The sequence below is a fragment of the Crocuta crocuta genome, unplaced genomic scaffold, assembly GCF_008692635.1.
Source record: "Crocuta crocuta isolate KB4526 unplaced genomic scaffold, BGI_CrCroc_1.0 scaffold139, whole genome shotgun sequence".
Classification (NCBI taxonomy): domain Eukaryota; kingdom Metazoa; phylum Chordata; class Mammalia; order Carnivora; family Hyaenidae; genus Crocuta; species Crocuta crocuta.
Window position 1 is genome coordinate 1,810,754 of NW_027533258.1, and position 13,155 is coordinate 1,823,908.

The 13,155-nt window shown below is 60.6% G+C and overlaps 1 protein-coding gene across 1 annotated transcript in view; it reads right to left on the reverse strand.

The window, feature by feature from the left end:
- GRAP (GRB2 related adaptor protein) overlaps nt 1-13,155 on the reverse strand; it is a 24,076-nt gene that overhangs the window by 1,936 nt on the left and 8,985 nt on the right. The window contains exons 3-4 of the mRNA XM_077746638.1: nt 9,740-9,862; nt 89-257 (exon numbers count right to left, since the gene is read on the reverse strand). Coding sequence (XP_077602764.1) covers nt 89-257; nt 9,740-9,862 — 292 coding nt within the window. The remainder of the gene's footprint in view (nt 1-88; nt 258-9,739; nt 9,863-13,155) is intronic.

Consider the following 13,155-nt stretch of genomic DNA (forward strand, 5'->3'; position numbering starts at 1 on the left):
GGGAGGTGGCCGGGCAGGTGTCCCGCCCCTCCCCCCGCATCCCTGCGGATGGCAGCCGGCTCGCAGGCATACACGGCCGCCCGCCTACCTTGAGCAGGGGCTCCTCATCCCGCAGGAACACCTGCCGCTGCTTGGCGATGGTGGTGGTGCGGTAGAAGTCGACCAGCTCATTCAGGGAGTTGAACTTCTCTTCCCACAGGTAGTACTTCCCCGAGGCCTCGCGCAGCACCTTGAAGTGCTGGACCTGGTCGCCGTAGCTGGGGGGGCGAGGAGCAGCCTTAGAGGGGGGCCCTGTGCCTGCCCCACAGCCCCGGGGCCTCCCTTCTGCCCCCACCTGGGAAGCTCGCCCCTCTGCCTCTGGTTGAGACCTGCAGTCGGGGGAGAAGGTGCAGGCGTTGAATCCCCTGGCTGGAGCCCGCCGCTTGGTTGCTGTGTGACCTTAGGCAAATCATTGAACTTCTCTAAACCTCAGCTTCTGTATAATGGTAGCATCTTCCTTCTGGAAAAGCGTTCAGAAAATGCTGCCCGTGGTTAATGGGCAGCGTTAAGTGGGTTCCTCTCGGAGTGTGTGTGGCGGGCGGCGCCTGGGTGGCTCAGTTGGCTAAGCGTCTGACTCTTGATTTCCGCTCAGATCATGAGCTCAGGGTTCGTAGGTTCAAGCCCTGGCTTGTACTCTGCGCTGACAGCGCAGAGCCTACTTGGGATTCTCTCCTCCCTTCTCCCCCACTCGTTCTCTCTCTCCCTCTCTCTCTCAAAATGAGGAGGTAAACATTAAAAATAAAGAAAGAAACGGGCTCCTCTTCTCACACGTCTTCAGCATGCACCTCAGCTGTGACATTCTCCCCTAGCGCCCTCCCGGCCCTCACTGTCCCTTGAAGTGACCAGAGCCTGCCAGTGGGACAGGAGCTCAGGTGTGTGGATGCTTCGTGTCTCTAGCTGCCCCCTACCTCAAGAACCTGCTATGGCTCCCCATTGCCCTCAGTATAAAATCTTAACACCTTGGACTGAAGATCTGGCTCTGATTACACGCCCAGGCTCATTTCTTCACACGTTTCGTATACTCTCTTCCCACACGCAGCAGGTCCCATATGCCAGGACAGGCCATGATGGATTGGGACGGGGGTGGGGCCGACATGGGTTAGGACAACAGACAACACAAACCTAGGTGGCACCTCTCCCTTCCACAGGGGTGGCCGGACCCACCACGTGGCCCAGAAGGTGCAAATCAGGCCCGTTGCACAATGGGGAAACTGAGGCCCCGAGTGCAAACCGTGACCTCCCCAGGGTCACACACAGCAACAAAAACAGGAGCTGGGGCCACATCCGAGCTCCCACATGTCGAGTGTCATTCCAGCATGCCCCCCGTTGGTTCTCATTGTACAACAATAGCAGTGATAATTATCCCAAGTGTGATATTGATAATGTCCCTGACCTCGTCGGTCCCAGTCCAGAACTGCTACTGCACCACGTGTTCCCTGGGCTGCCACCCCCAGGAAGCCTTCCCTTCATCCTCTGTGTCTGGCCAAAAAGCCGCAGCCATCCTTCCTTGCTCTGTAGCTCACCTGGGCCGCTGGGCCTTGGCCTCCTCACCCGCCCAATGGGGGGCACCGACATGCTCCCTGGAGATGAGGACTCTTCTGGTGGCTTTGGGGAGAACACAGAACCCCGGCCCCCCAGCAGGAAGAAGCCAGCTTAGGAACCTGCCCGGGGAAGGGCTTCCTGCCCAGGTGGGTGGCAGAGCTGAGAGCCCAGAAGGCCAGGGGACCTGTGGGCGTGGCCGGGCATGCGTGTGAGGGGCACAGGATGGCCACCGGGCCGCAGGCTGTGTTCTCATTCTGTCTGGGACTAACTGAGAGCCAAACAGTGGTCTGGAGACTTGATGATAAAAAGAAAAAAAACACCTCCTGGGTTCTAAATTTAAATCATGATAGGGGTGCCTGGGTGGCTCAGTCGGTTAAGTGTCCAACTTCGGCTCAGGTCATGATCTCGCAGTTCATGGGTTCGAGCCCCGCGTCGGGCTCTGTGGTGACAGCTCAGAGCCTGGAGCCTGTTTTGGATGCTGTGTCTCCCTCTCTCTGTCTCTGCCCCTTTCCGACTTGTGCGTGCTCTCTCTCTGCCTCTCTCTCTCTGTTTCTCTCAAAAATAAATAAATAAACAATAAAAAAATCAAAATCATGTCAAACAATTTTGTCAGCCAGACTTGGCTCGCGGACTGGCCACGATAGGCCCACGGTCCAATGTTTGGCACATGATCTGCCACCCAGAGCTGCCGGCCTCCTGCGGTTTCATCCTTGCCCATGATTCACTTCCTCCACCGTCAGTCCTGGGGCCGCCATGGTGCCTGGTTAAAGGTTTGAGATCAAAGACTGAAGGCCAAGAGTTGCTCAAGGGAAATCTCTTCTACGCATGTGTCGGGGATGGGGGGTGGGCAGAGGGGGATGCCTCCCACCCTGCCCGTGGGGTCCAGACCACACAGACCTCTCTCTCCACTCCAACATACCTCCCCTCCGGGCCTTTGCCTACACAATTTCCCCCAAATTCTTCTCGAGTCAGGCTCCTACTCATGCTTCAAAGCCCCGGTAAAATGGCCCAAACTCAGTCAGAGTCAGAGGTCTCCTTGGGCCCCTCAGCCTCTTGTACAGCCTTCTTCCAACGCACTGCACATAAGGGCTTGCGTACTAGACTCCGGAAAGGCTGGGCGGCAGGAGTGGGCCCTGAGGGTCTGGCTCGGCTGGGAGAGGCCCGGCTCCGGGAATGAAGCGCCAAGGCCCAAGGCTTACATGCTCATCAGGTGCTTTGCTCTTCAAATCCACTGCTGTCCTGTCTGCTCTGAGCTGCGACCCCAGCCCTCCAGGTGTCCTGACCCTGGAATAGGCCTGACCCCTCTCTAAGACGCATGCAGATCTCGGGGCAGCTTAGCTCCGAGGCGAGCTAGTTCTGGGACCAGCTGGGGCACCGATCCCCAAGACGCAGACAAAGCCGCTCGTGTGCCGTCAGCGGGCATTGTTCCCAGGTGACTAAGCCGCTCATGCCGTCGGCCGGCCAGCCGTGGGACATGCACGTCCGTGTTCCTGGGGCGGAACGAGGGCGGCGGGCGGACAGACGGGGCTCCCTGCCCTGCCTGGCCCGACGCAGCCTCCCAGGGGCCACCCCCACCCCTCGAGGCGCCTCTAAGCCCCATGACGCCCTAGTGCCCTGTCCCTGCGGGATGGGGTTCCTGGCCCCTGGACTCTGGCGCCGGTGCTCAGGGAGGAGCGTCTGTCCCAGCAGCGCAGTGAGGACCAGCAGTGAAGCTGGGCAAGTGAGGAGCCAGGAGAAGGGCTCCTGCCTGGGTACCCGGTGCGGGGGCAGAAGGAGGAGCCTGGGGTATGGGCGGCCCTCCCCTTCGGGGAAGGGGGCAGATAAGCGTGTGGTGGCTGTGAAAATGGTCTCCGGGGGGGACACCTGGGTGGCTCAGTCCATTAAGCATCCAGCTTCCAGACTTCAGCCCAGGTCACGATCTCTCGGTCGGGCTCTGTGCTGCCGGCTCAGAGCCTGGAGCCTGCTTCAGATTCTGTCTCTCTCTCTCTGCCTCTTCCCCATTTGCGATCTGTCTCTCTTTCTCTCAAAAATAAAAATAAACAGTAAAATTTTTTAAAAAAAGGAGAAGAAAAGGATCTGGACCCCATCTGACCACAACGTTGACCTTGGTGCTTGGAGGTTATCTCTAGGGACCGGGAAAGTTAGCCAGGACCAGGTACCCCCTGATCACACAGGAGGGTCGGCGAGCAGAGAACAGGACATGCGACAGGAAAGGGGGAAGGGACCCAGGAGCTCTAGAACCTTCCCATCTGAGAATTGGGAGAATTCTCAAATCTGGGAAGCTTGCATGTTCCAGCCCCTCACCTGCGTGTGGTACATAGTAGGTCCTCAGTGAATGGCAGGTCTGTCCCTTCTCCCACCTGGTCCAACCTTCCTGCTCTGTCGTGAGGAGAGCGGGGCGCAGAAAGGAGAGAGGGCTGCCCACAGCCAGGGGCAGCCATGGAAGGCAGGGGGGCCCCTTCCGATCAGTGACCCCACTTCCATCGGGCGGCCCTGAGGGCTCCGCGTCTGGGGCCGCCTGTCCCTCTCTAGCCAGCCTACTTCCAGGCTCGTGGGGCACTTGCTTGCAGTCTCCCCAGGACCATCTTCCCTTTCCACTGTGGCCTTGACCTCAGCTATCCTTCAAGGCCCGGGGGGAGCCTTGAGGTGTCTGGGAACCCCGCAGACCCACTGTGGATTCTCCAGACCTCGAGCCTCACCCCCAGGCCCAGGGGAGCTCAAGGGCACAAAGGGGACCAGATGACCCCTGAACTGGGCGGGGGGATGGCTTGAGGGCAGACAGCCCTGCTGGGTGAGCCCTCCTGAGCCAGAGGAGGGAAGGGCGGCCAGGGAGGGGTCTAAACCTGGGCGAGGCCAGAGGACCAGGCATCTGCAGCTGGTCCACGACAACGGGCAGTGCCCAGGGTGTCTGCGTGAGTATCGTGGCCTGAGAGTGCCTGGTGTCCGTGTCTATCGTGTCTAGGGGTGTGGGGGGCGAGGGGGACATCTCTCTCTGTCTCTCTGCCCCACGAGAGTGCCCATATGCACGAGTCCCTTTCTGTGCAGCCACTGTGCTTGTCTCTGTGTGTGACCCCCACACCTCCTTACTGTGGGTGGGGGGGACGAGGGGCAGAGCCTGGCCTCTGGGCTGTCACAAAAGCCTCAAGGACCAAGTGAGGCCTGATGCTACCAGCAGCCTGTCCTGCCCGGCCGGTTTTTCTGGCCTGGTGGCAGCAGCAGCAAAGGGATAGGATAAACAAGGCTGGGGCAAGGTCAGGAGCCGCAGGACTCCCCCGGCTGGGCACGGGCCTTCTCCAGCCATGGAATACACGGACCACAGCACACATGCAATGGAATCAAAGTGACCTTGGCAGGGACCAGTGGGTCTTTGGGACTCAGGACACGTGGGTCTCTCAGGGCGCAGACGGTCAGTGGGCCCTTGCTCCGCTCTTCCTTGCTGTATGACCTCGGGTAAGTTGCTGCACCTCTCTGAGCTTCCGTTTCCTGCCAGCTCGGCTTCTGAGGATCACTTCTTCCCTGTCTTTGCCTGCACAGTATCGCACCCTCCACCTTCTGCCGTTAGGTCTTTACTGCTTCATCTTCCCAAGAGCTTTTATCATCTTCCAAGATTTTATGTAATTCGTATCATTGTTTCGTGTCTGTCACCCCAGCAGAAATGGGCACCTGAAGGACAGGGAGCCTTGTCCTATTTTGTTCATGGCCGAACCCCAAGTGCCTGCGACAAGGCCTGGCGCACACTACGTGCTCAGGGACCAGCAAACGTATGTGCATTGACTCCAGGGCAGCTTTGGCCTGAACAGAAGCAAAATACCTCCCTCGGGAACGACCTGCCATTTACCGCAGAGGAGTCTACAGCAGGCTGGCTGGGAGTGGGGGACAGAAGTGACACAGGCCTCGTCCTGGCTTGCTGGCTGCCAGCTCAGACACGCCCCAGGGAGGGGTGGCAGACAGCCCTTTGTAAACTCATAAACGGTGGCCAGCCATGGCCGCTCTCCCTCCACAAGGCAGCCCAGGGCCCATAAACCCCACCTCTGACAGCTTTATGGGGCTTGGCGTGAGCATGCGGGAGACGCCACGTGTGATGGGGTCAGAGTCCCCAAGAGCGAAGCCAACGCGGGCGGAAACGCTCTCACACAGGAATCTGCACACCTGTCACTTTCTGGACGGCCATTGAGTCACTGGGCTTCACGACCTGGGGCTTCTGTCTCCGTGTTGTAGGTGAGGACACGACAGTGAGAGAAAGCCACGACCTGCCCGGGGCTTCCAGGGGGCTCTGAGCACAGTCAGGACGAGGACCGGGTTCCCTGCCACTCCATGTCTCTGTCCCTCCTCCAGCAGCCCTGGGCTCGTGGGACGGGGGACTGGGAAGCACTGGGGGGTGGGGGGCCGTAGAGGGTAATATAATAGCGAATATAACTGGCACTTTTTGAGGTGTAGACAGCTAGCAGGTACCGGAGCTGAGATTCTTGCTCAGAAGCCACGCCCCTAGCCGTATTCCCTCTCTGACTCTGTTTCCAACTCTCGCCGCTGCCCTGTGACCCTCCAAGGGCCACCGAAAGGTCCCTATGAGAGACAATGGGCCAAGAACGGGAGCAGGACCGGAGGAGCCCCGGCTCAGCGGGGATGCAACCGAGGGTGGAGGACGCCCCCTGGTGGCTCTGTGCGCAAACCACAGCTAGCTGAGCCCTGAGCTAGGTGCCCAGAAGCTCCTGCCGGTTCTGACCTTGGGGGGCTTGGCCCGGACGCCCTGGGGGACCCGTGCAAGGGCATGTGCGAGGATTTCTCCGAAGGACGCTCCCAGACGTTTTCCCAGGACACTGGTGCTGGCTCCCCAGCTCAACACCTACTTCCTAGTACCGCCTACCTCCCCCTCCTGGTCAGACGTGTTGCCGTCCAAACCCACCGTCCCCACCCCAACTCCCGGACTCTGCACATGCTGGTCCCTGTGCTGACATGCCTCTCCTCTCTTTGTGCACCAAACCCCTCTCAGGCTTCAGGGCCCGGCTCAGGTGTCACCTCCTTCACCATGTGGAATGGGTCCCCTGTCACGGAATCTCACTGATTTATTCACTCATCACAGAGACCCCCGGGCCAGGCCGGGTCTACCTTCCCACCACACTCCTCGGTTTGACTCCTCTTCCAGTCCCACTCCGTGGTTCCCTCTCCACCCCTCGCCTCCCCTCCCTTCCCTTCCTCTCCCCTCCCTTCCCCTCCCCTCTGTCTCGCGCACGCACGCACACACACACACACACACACACACACACACACACACACACGGCAGGCCTCCGCGTTCGCATCAACCTGCGCATGTGCACCAGCGGGGCTGCACTTACAAAGAATCGCCAGAAGAGGGCAGTGCATGGAGGCGTTGGTAGTGTGCTTTGCTGGCAGAGGAGGGAGAGGCAGGGTAGGGGTAGGGAGGGCCACCGCCTCCCCTCAGCAGAAGCTGTCCCAGCGAGTCCCCTATGCCCCTGGTCTGCTAGGTGATCTTGGAACTGATTCCAGGAGCCCCTCGAAGCTGGACCAGCCCACCTGGTGGCCCCCTTCCCAGATGTCCCTTGGACACCCAGCACAGGGAAAATTGCCGATTCCTGCTTTTGCTGGGACCCCACTGTGGAAGTGGGAAGGTGACCCAGGGGACACTCCAGATGCCCACGACCATTTTGGGGCGGGGGGGCATGGGTCAGGGCTAAGAACTCACAACATCCCCCCACATGCACACTGACAGTGCTCCCATTTTTAAGATGGGGAAAGAGAGGCTCAAAGAGGGGCCAGAGCCATCCCCATCCCCAGGGATAACCAGCCTGTTCCCCGCAGGTCAAGGGCAGAAGGGAAGTAAAAGGAGCCCATGGCCGCTCGCATAGCTTGGAGGGGATCAGGGAAGTGCCAAGAACTCTGGTGACGTTGGGTCATTTTGCACATACACACACACACACACACACACACACACACACACACACCCAGCAGCCTTCCTGAGCACAGCAGCCCTCCCCATGCGGGCGCCTCCAGGCCCAGACGGGGGGCGGGGGGTGACCTCCCTGCAGGGCTCCCGCGTGCAAGTCCCACACCACCGAGAGCTCTTCGCAGAAAGGGCCAGCTGCACACCTGTCACAGAGGCACCCCAGGGCCTCACAGCCTGGAAGGCACTGACCTCCAAACAGCGATCCTCGCACTGGCCACGACGGCCCAGCCCGTCTGGGGCTCCCAGGGGCACCCTGCAGCCTCCCTATCCGTGTCTTTCTTTCTCTGCTTCATCGGGGTTCCCTGGACCCCAGCGCCCCCTCACACGTCCCACCCTCCTCACCCCCGGCCCCGCAGTAACCAACAAAGTGGCCCCGTGTGCATTCATCCTTCGGACAATCAAGCCATTGGCCGCGAACCAACCCCGTCCCGGGAAAACGGCCCCCTTAGGGGCCACGCTGCTGAGCTCCGCGGTCCACTGCCTCGTCCCTCCCCGCCGAGGGCAGCCTTGCCACCCCGATACTGCCGCCAGTGACAGGAAAGCTGGCACAGTGGGCGCCTCCCACGCACACCCTGCCAGTCGCAGGCACTGCCGGTGGCCCTGACTTCGCAGACTCACACCACTCCCCGATCCGGTCCCTTTTCGTGTCCTCAGCCCCCACCACAGTCCCAGACACCGTCACCTCCTGCCTGGCTCCTCGCTGGCCTCCGAGTGCTCCCGCTTACTCCCAGCCATCCCTCCTCCTCACAGCAGCCAGAAGGATCTGCCGCAAAACGGAAGCCAATCACATCTGCCCCTGCTCAAGGCCCTCTGTGGCTCCCTATTGCTCCCAGAGAAAACTCGACCTCCCTGTCAGGATCTGTCAGCTCCGTCTCTCTGACTGCATCCCTCACCCTGTCCCCCCTCGCTTGTCTGCTCCAATCACGCCACCCCCTGTGGACTCCAACACGCCCCAAGTGCATTCCTACCTCAGGGCCTTTGCATTTGCTGTTCCCTCTGCCTAGAAATCTCTCCTCCCAGGGAAGGCACTTGTGGGGATGAGCACTGGGTGTTATATGGAAACCAATTTGACAATAAATTATTTGTAAAAAAAATAAAATAAAATAAAATTATCCATATAAAAAAAAAAAAAAGAATCACCTCCTCCCAGGTCCGCATTCCCGGAGACCTGGGCAGCCTCCACTCCCAAGTTCAGATCTTTGTTCAAATGCTACCTCTTCAGAGAGGCCGTCTCTGACCACCTTGACTCCTGCCGTATTCCTCTGCTTCCTTGTTTGCCGTCAGTCTTTCCCACCAGGACATAAACCCATACGGGCAGCTACTTTGGTATTTTTACCGTCATTTCCCCAGCCTGACATGCAGCTCAAAGAATCTTCCTTGAATGTAGGCATCAGTATCCTGCTGTCCCGGGTACTGAGACCAGGAAGCACAGAGACCAGGCTCCTTCGCCCCCGATGCCTCTTCCTATTTCTACCTTCCAGCCCGGATTCCTCCACTGCCCTCATTGTGGCCTTTGGGATTGGGTTCTGCGCTGCCCAGAGGCTGACGTGCCACGCCCGAGGAGCTGCCGGTCACAAAGCCAGACCCTCCCATTACAGTGACCCCGCTTCAATGTCAGGCACTATTCTAGTCGCTCTAAATATGAGTATATATATATATATATTCATATATTTCTTGCAATTACTCATTTCACATCAGAGGAAACAGGAACAGAGAGGGTAAGTCACTTGCCCCAGGTCACACAGACAGGAAAAGAAAGAACTAGGATTCGAACGCAGGCGGCCAATCACGGCACCACATGGCGGGACCCTGGCCACAGCACACCCCGGACACCTGTCCTGGGGGCCTCGCTGCTCTCCCGCCCCTGGTTGCTCCCATCATATCCTTCTTCCTCTCCTCATGACAGGTGGATGGTGGCTCCTTACTGCTCAGAGAATAACCTCCAGACCCTCGGCGCCGGCACTCGAGGCCTCACAGGCAGCCCCAACCCCCTTTCTGAGCACATTCCCACCACTCTGGGCCACACGCTGGGGTGCGTGTCATTCCCTGCCACCCCCCCCCCAGGCTCTGCCTGCTGTCCCCTCAGGGAGGTGACTCTCTCCACCTCTATGAGCCCAAGTCCTGGGCTTCCAGTCTCAGCTCCAAAGCCGCCTCCCTGCTCCCCTTCTCTGTGCGCCCCAGCGGGTTAGAACTCACTTCACAGAGACCGAGAACTCCCCTGGGGAGCTCTCGCTCTCCCGGATCAGGAAGGCCCCTAGGTGGTTCCGCTGCATCAGAATCTCTTCAGCCAGCTGCCGGGAAATCCTCCCCAAGTACCACCTGCAGAGAGAGGGGTGAGTGAGGGAGGGCCACGCCAGTGTCCCCCCAGCTCCCTGTGCCGGGCGCCCAACGAGATGTGGTTGCACCCATTTCACAGATGAGGAGCCCGAGGCTCGGAACTGCACAGCGACAAGCCCAGGGTACACGCCATGGCAGCCGGAGCTGGGACCCAATCTCAGCATTCTGGCTCCCGAGCCCAAGGCTTCCCACCATGCCAGGCAAGCAGACCCTCCCGAAATGAGAAAAATCAAAACTTAGGGAACCTCAACCTGGCCAACCCCAGCTGAGCTCTTCTCTTTTATTTTTTTTTTTAATTTTTAAAAATGTTTTATTTATTTCTAGGAGAGAGAGAGACAGCGTGAGCAGAGGAGGGTCAGAGAGAGAGGGAGTCACAGACTCTGAAACAGGCTCCAGGCTCCGAGCTGGCAGTCAGCACAGAGCCCGACGCGGGGCTCGAACCCACGAACCGCGAGATCATGACCCAAGCGAAAGTCGGACGCTTAACCAACTAAGCCACCCAGGCGCCCCTGAGCTCTTCTCTTTTAGATGACAGATTCGGAAAAGTGAGAAAACTAGAAAAACGGATGGCAAAAGCACTAGCAGCTTTGGTCTGGTGAGGAAAGATCGTTCCCTGCACCCATGTCACAGATGCACAGACTGAGGCCGCCTGGACTATTTCTCACAGGTACACATAGACCGGGGTATGCAGACGTGCTTGGTAAGTGCTTCGAGTCCTGGGAGACCCCCACGGCCCCTCTGCCCCTGGAGGCAAAAGGCTGGGACTCGGCTTCTCCCCCAGGCCTGCCCATCGTGCCGGGCGGCCCATGCAGCCCCGGCCTCTTTGGGCCTTGCCCACCCTTGCAGCGTCCAGATGGCCTCTGGCTGGGCCCTTCATTGTTCTTCTGGGTAAACTGAGGCACAGAGCGGCCACAGTCTCATGGCGACACCACGACCGACCCTGGGTGGGGTCCAGAGACGCCATTCCCTGTAAAGTTTCCCTTCCCTCTTTCAGCAACGTTTCCTGAGTCCGAGTTTGGCACAGGGGGCGGACGTGAGGTGGGACTTTTCCTGTTGTGTCAGGATGTTGACGAGCCCTTGAGGCCCAGAGCAAGGGCGGTGGGCGGGGCGGCAGGCGCCGGTGGTGTCCCGCCACGTCCCCTGTCCCCACGCCACGCGGTGCTGGGCCAGGTGCGAACGCCAGGATTTGGCCCTGGGGCTTCTGTCTGGCGACTAACACAGGCCTGTGTGCCGGGCGGGCGGGGCCCCCAGAACATTCTCTGACTGGAGCAGGTGGATGGGCCCGGATGGGCCGCTCTGGGGGGGCCTGTCCTGTCTGTCCCCGCCAGCTGCGGCCGTCTGGACAAGCCACCCCCGCCGCCTGGCTCCTTCCCTGCCCGCTCCCCGCTCAGAAATAAAGTCCTGGGCCACACGCACTGCTTCTGCGGGGCCCACACCCAGAAGGGAGGCTTAGCCCATGGCCGTCCCCAAACTGGTGGGGACCCCGAGCCCATCTCACAGCGGATTTCCCGGGAGGGGAGGCGGTGAAGACGGCTGCTGAGTGTGGCGGCTCAAGGCAACCGTCCGGAAAGCTGGGCCCGGGTCCCTGGAGTTCGGTGGCCGAGCTGGGAGGCCCGGGGGCCCGGGGGGAAGGGAGCTCCTCCCAGAAGCCCCCAGGAGGACACAGCAGCAGGTGCCTTCGGGAGCAGGGGCCCAGCGGGGCCCCGAGTGGGTGTTTCCTGAGGGCCCCCGTGTCTCCAAAGAGCCCACAAAACCCCACAGGAGGCGTCAGTGTGTGGGCGGCCGTCACCCTCAAAGGCTTTGACAACCACACCCTCTGAGGCGGCCAGCCCTGCCCCCATCAGGAGAAGGCAGGGCTGGTCCTCAAGTGGCTTGAAGGACAGGGTGCGGGAGACGCATCTGCCGAAGCCCCTAGAACTCCCCTCTCTCCACGCCAGCGTCACTCAGCTCGTGGCTACCTCGCCTACTTACTCCCCCATTTTGCTGATGTGGAAACTGAGGCCCAGAGAAGGGCAGGGATCCCCCAAAAGGTTGCACAGCAAGTCTCTGGCCTCCGCCCACCNTGCTGCGAAATGGCTCACGGCCGTCCCCGCATAGCACTCACTCAGGCTGCCTGCTGCCCTGCCTGGCAAACTTCTACTGTAACTTCCAGGCCCAGCGAACCATGCCCTTCCTCTGGGAAGCCCTCCCTGAGGAGGGATGCAGCCCTGGTCTGCATCACGGCTCCCCGAGGGGCTCCCTGGGCACAGTGGGTGCTCCGGGAAGGTGTGGGGCTCGTGTAGGATGAGAGCTTCTGGGACCCCAGCCCCGCCCCAGCCCCGCACCCTGGAGCCTGGTGAGCTGAGTCAGATGCTGAGCTGGGTTTCCCCACCGCTATTTTGGGGCCAGGGCGGGGGCTGAGGTTAGCCCAGAACACACCTGGGCATGGCCTGACGGGCTGGTCGGGGGCCTGGCCCCTGTCCCTGTTCTGTCCCGGACATGAGTGGCTAGACTTGACCCCAGGGACCGCGAGGGCCTCGAACACCGGGATCCTCCCTGGTTTCCAACAGATGGAATCTTGTCTCAACCACCGGGGCTGCCCAGATCAGCCCGGCCCTGCACTGAAATCTGGTGTCAGCAGACGGAAGCTTCTATTCAGGGCTCCTGGGCAGCTTTGGGCCTTCTGGGCTTCCGGCGCCTGCCAGGCCATTTCCTGCCCCCTGGCGGCCTCTCTCTGACCCACCAGCCACAGCGGTCGCTCCTGCCTGTGTCCTCCAGGGGCTTATAGATTTCCCGGGGCCCTTGTCATCTCTCTGTCTCTCTCCCCTCGTGCTCTCTCTTTATTGACAGAAAGACTGTAAGGCCAGAGGGACAGACACCTGCCCACAGGGCCACAGTGGGGCCTGGGCGTCACGGCGGCAGCCCAGGAGGCCAGCTGGAGGCAGCAGCCTCTGTGTGGGAGGCTGGGGACGCCTGGAGCCCAGGCGGGGTCGCTGGGGACCTGGGTGGGACGGGGCCTCGCCCCACAGGAAGCCGGAGGTGGTGGCAGCTTTGGAAATAACTCGAAGGCAGATGAAAAGGAAATTCCCTCCAGTCCCCACCCCGGCCCTGCACCACCCTCCCCCGCTCCCCCACAGTCACACACACCTCATTGCTTCCAGTCTGTCCCCTCCGGTCTGCATGGCACTGTCACATGCCCCCACCTGGGACTGGGTCCCTCCCCCGCTCAACCCTCGCTGCGCTCCCCACCACCGCGCTCCCCACCACCGCGCTCCCCGCCGCCGCGCTCCCCACTA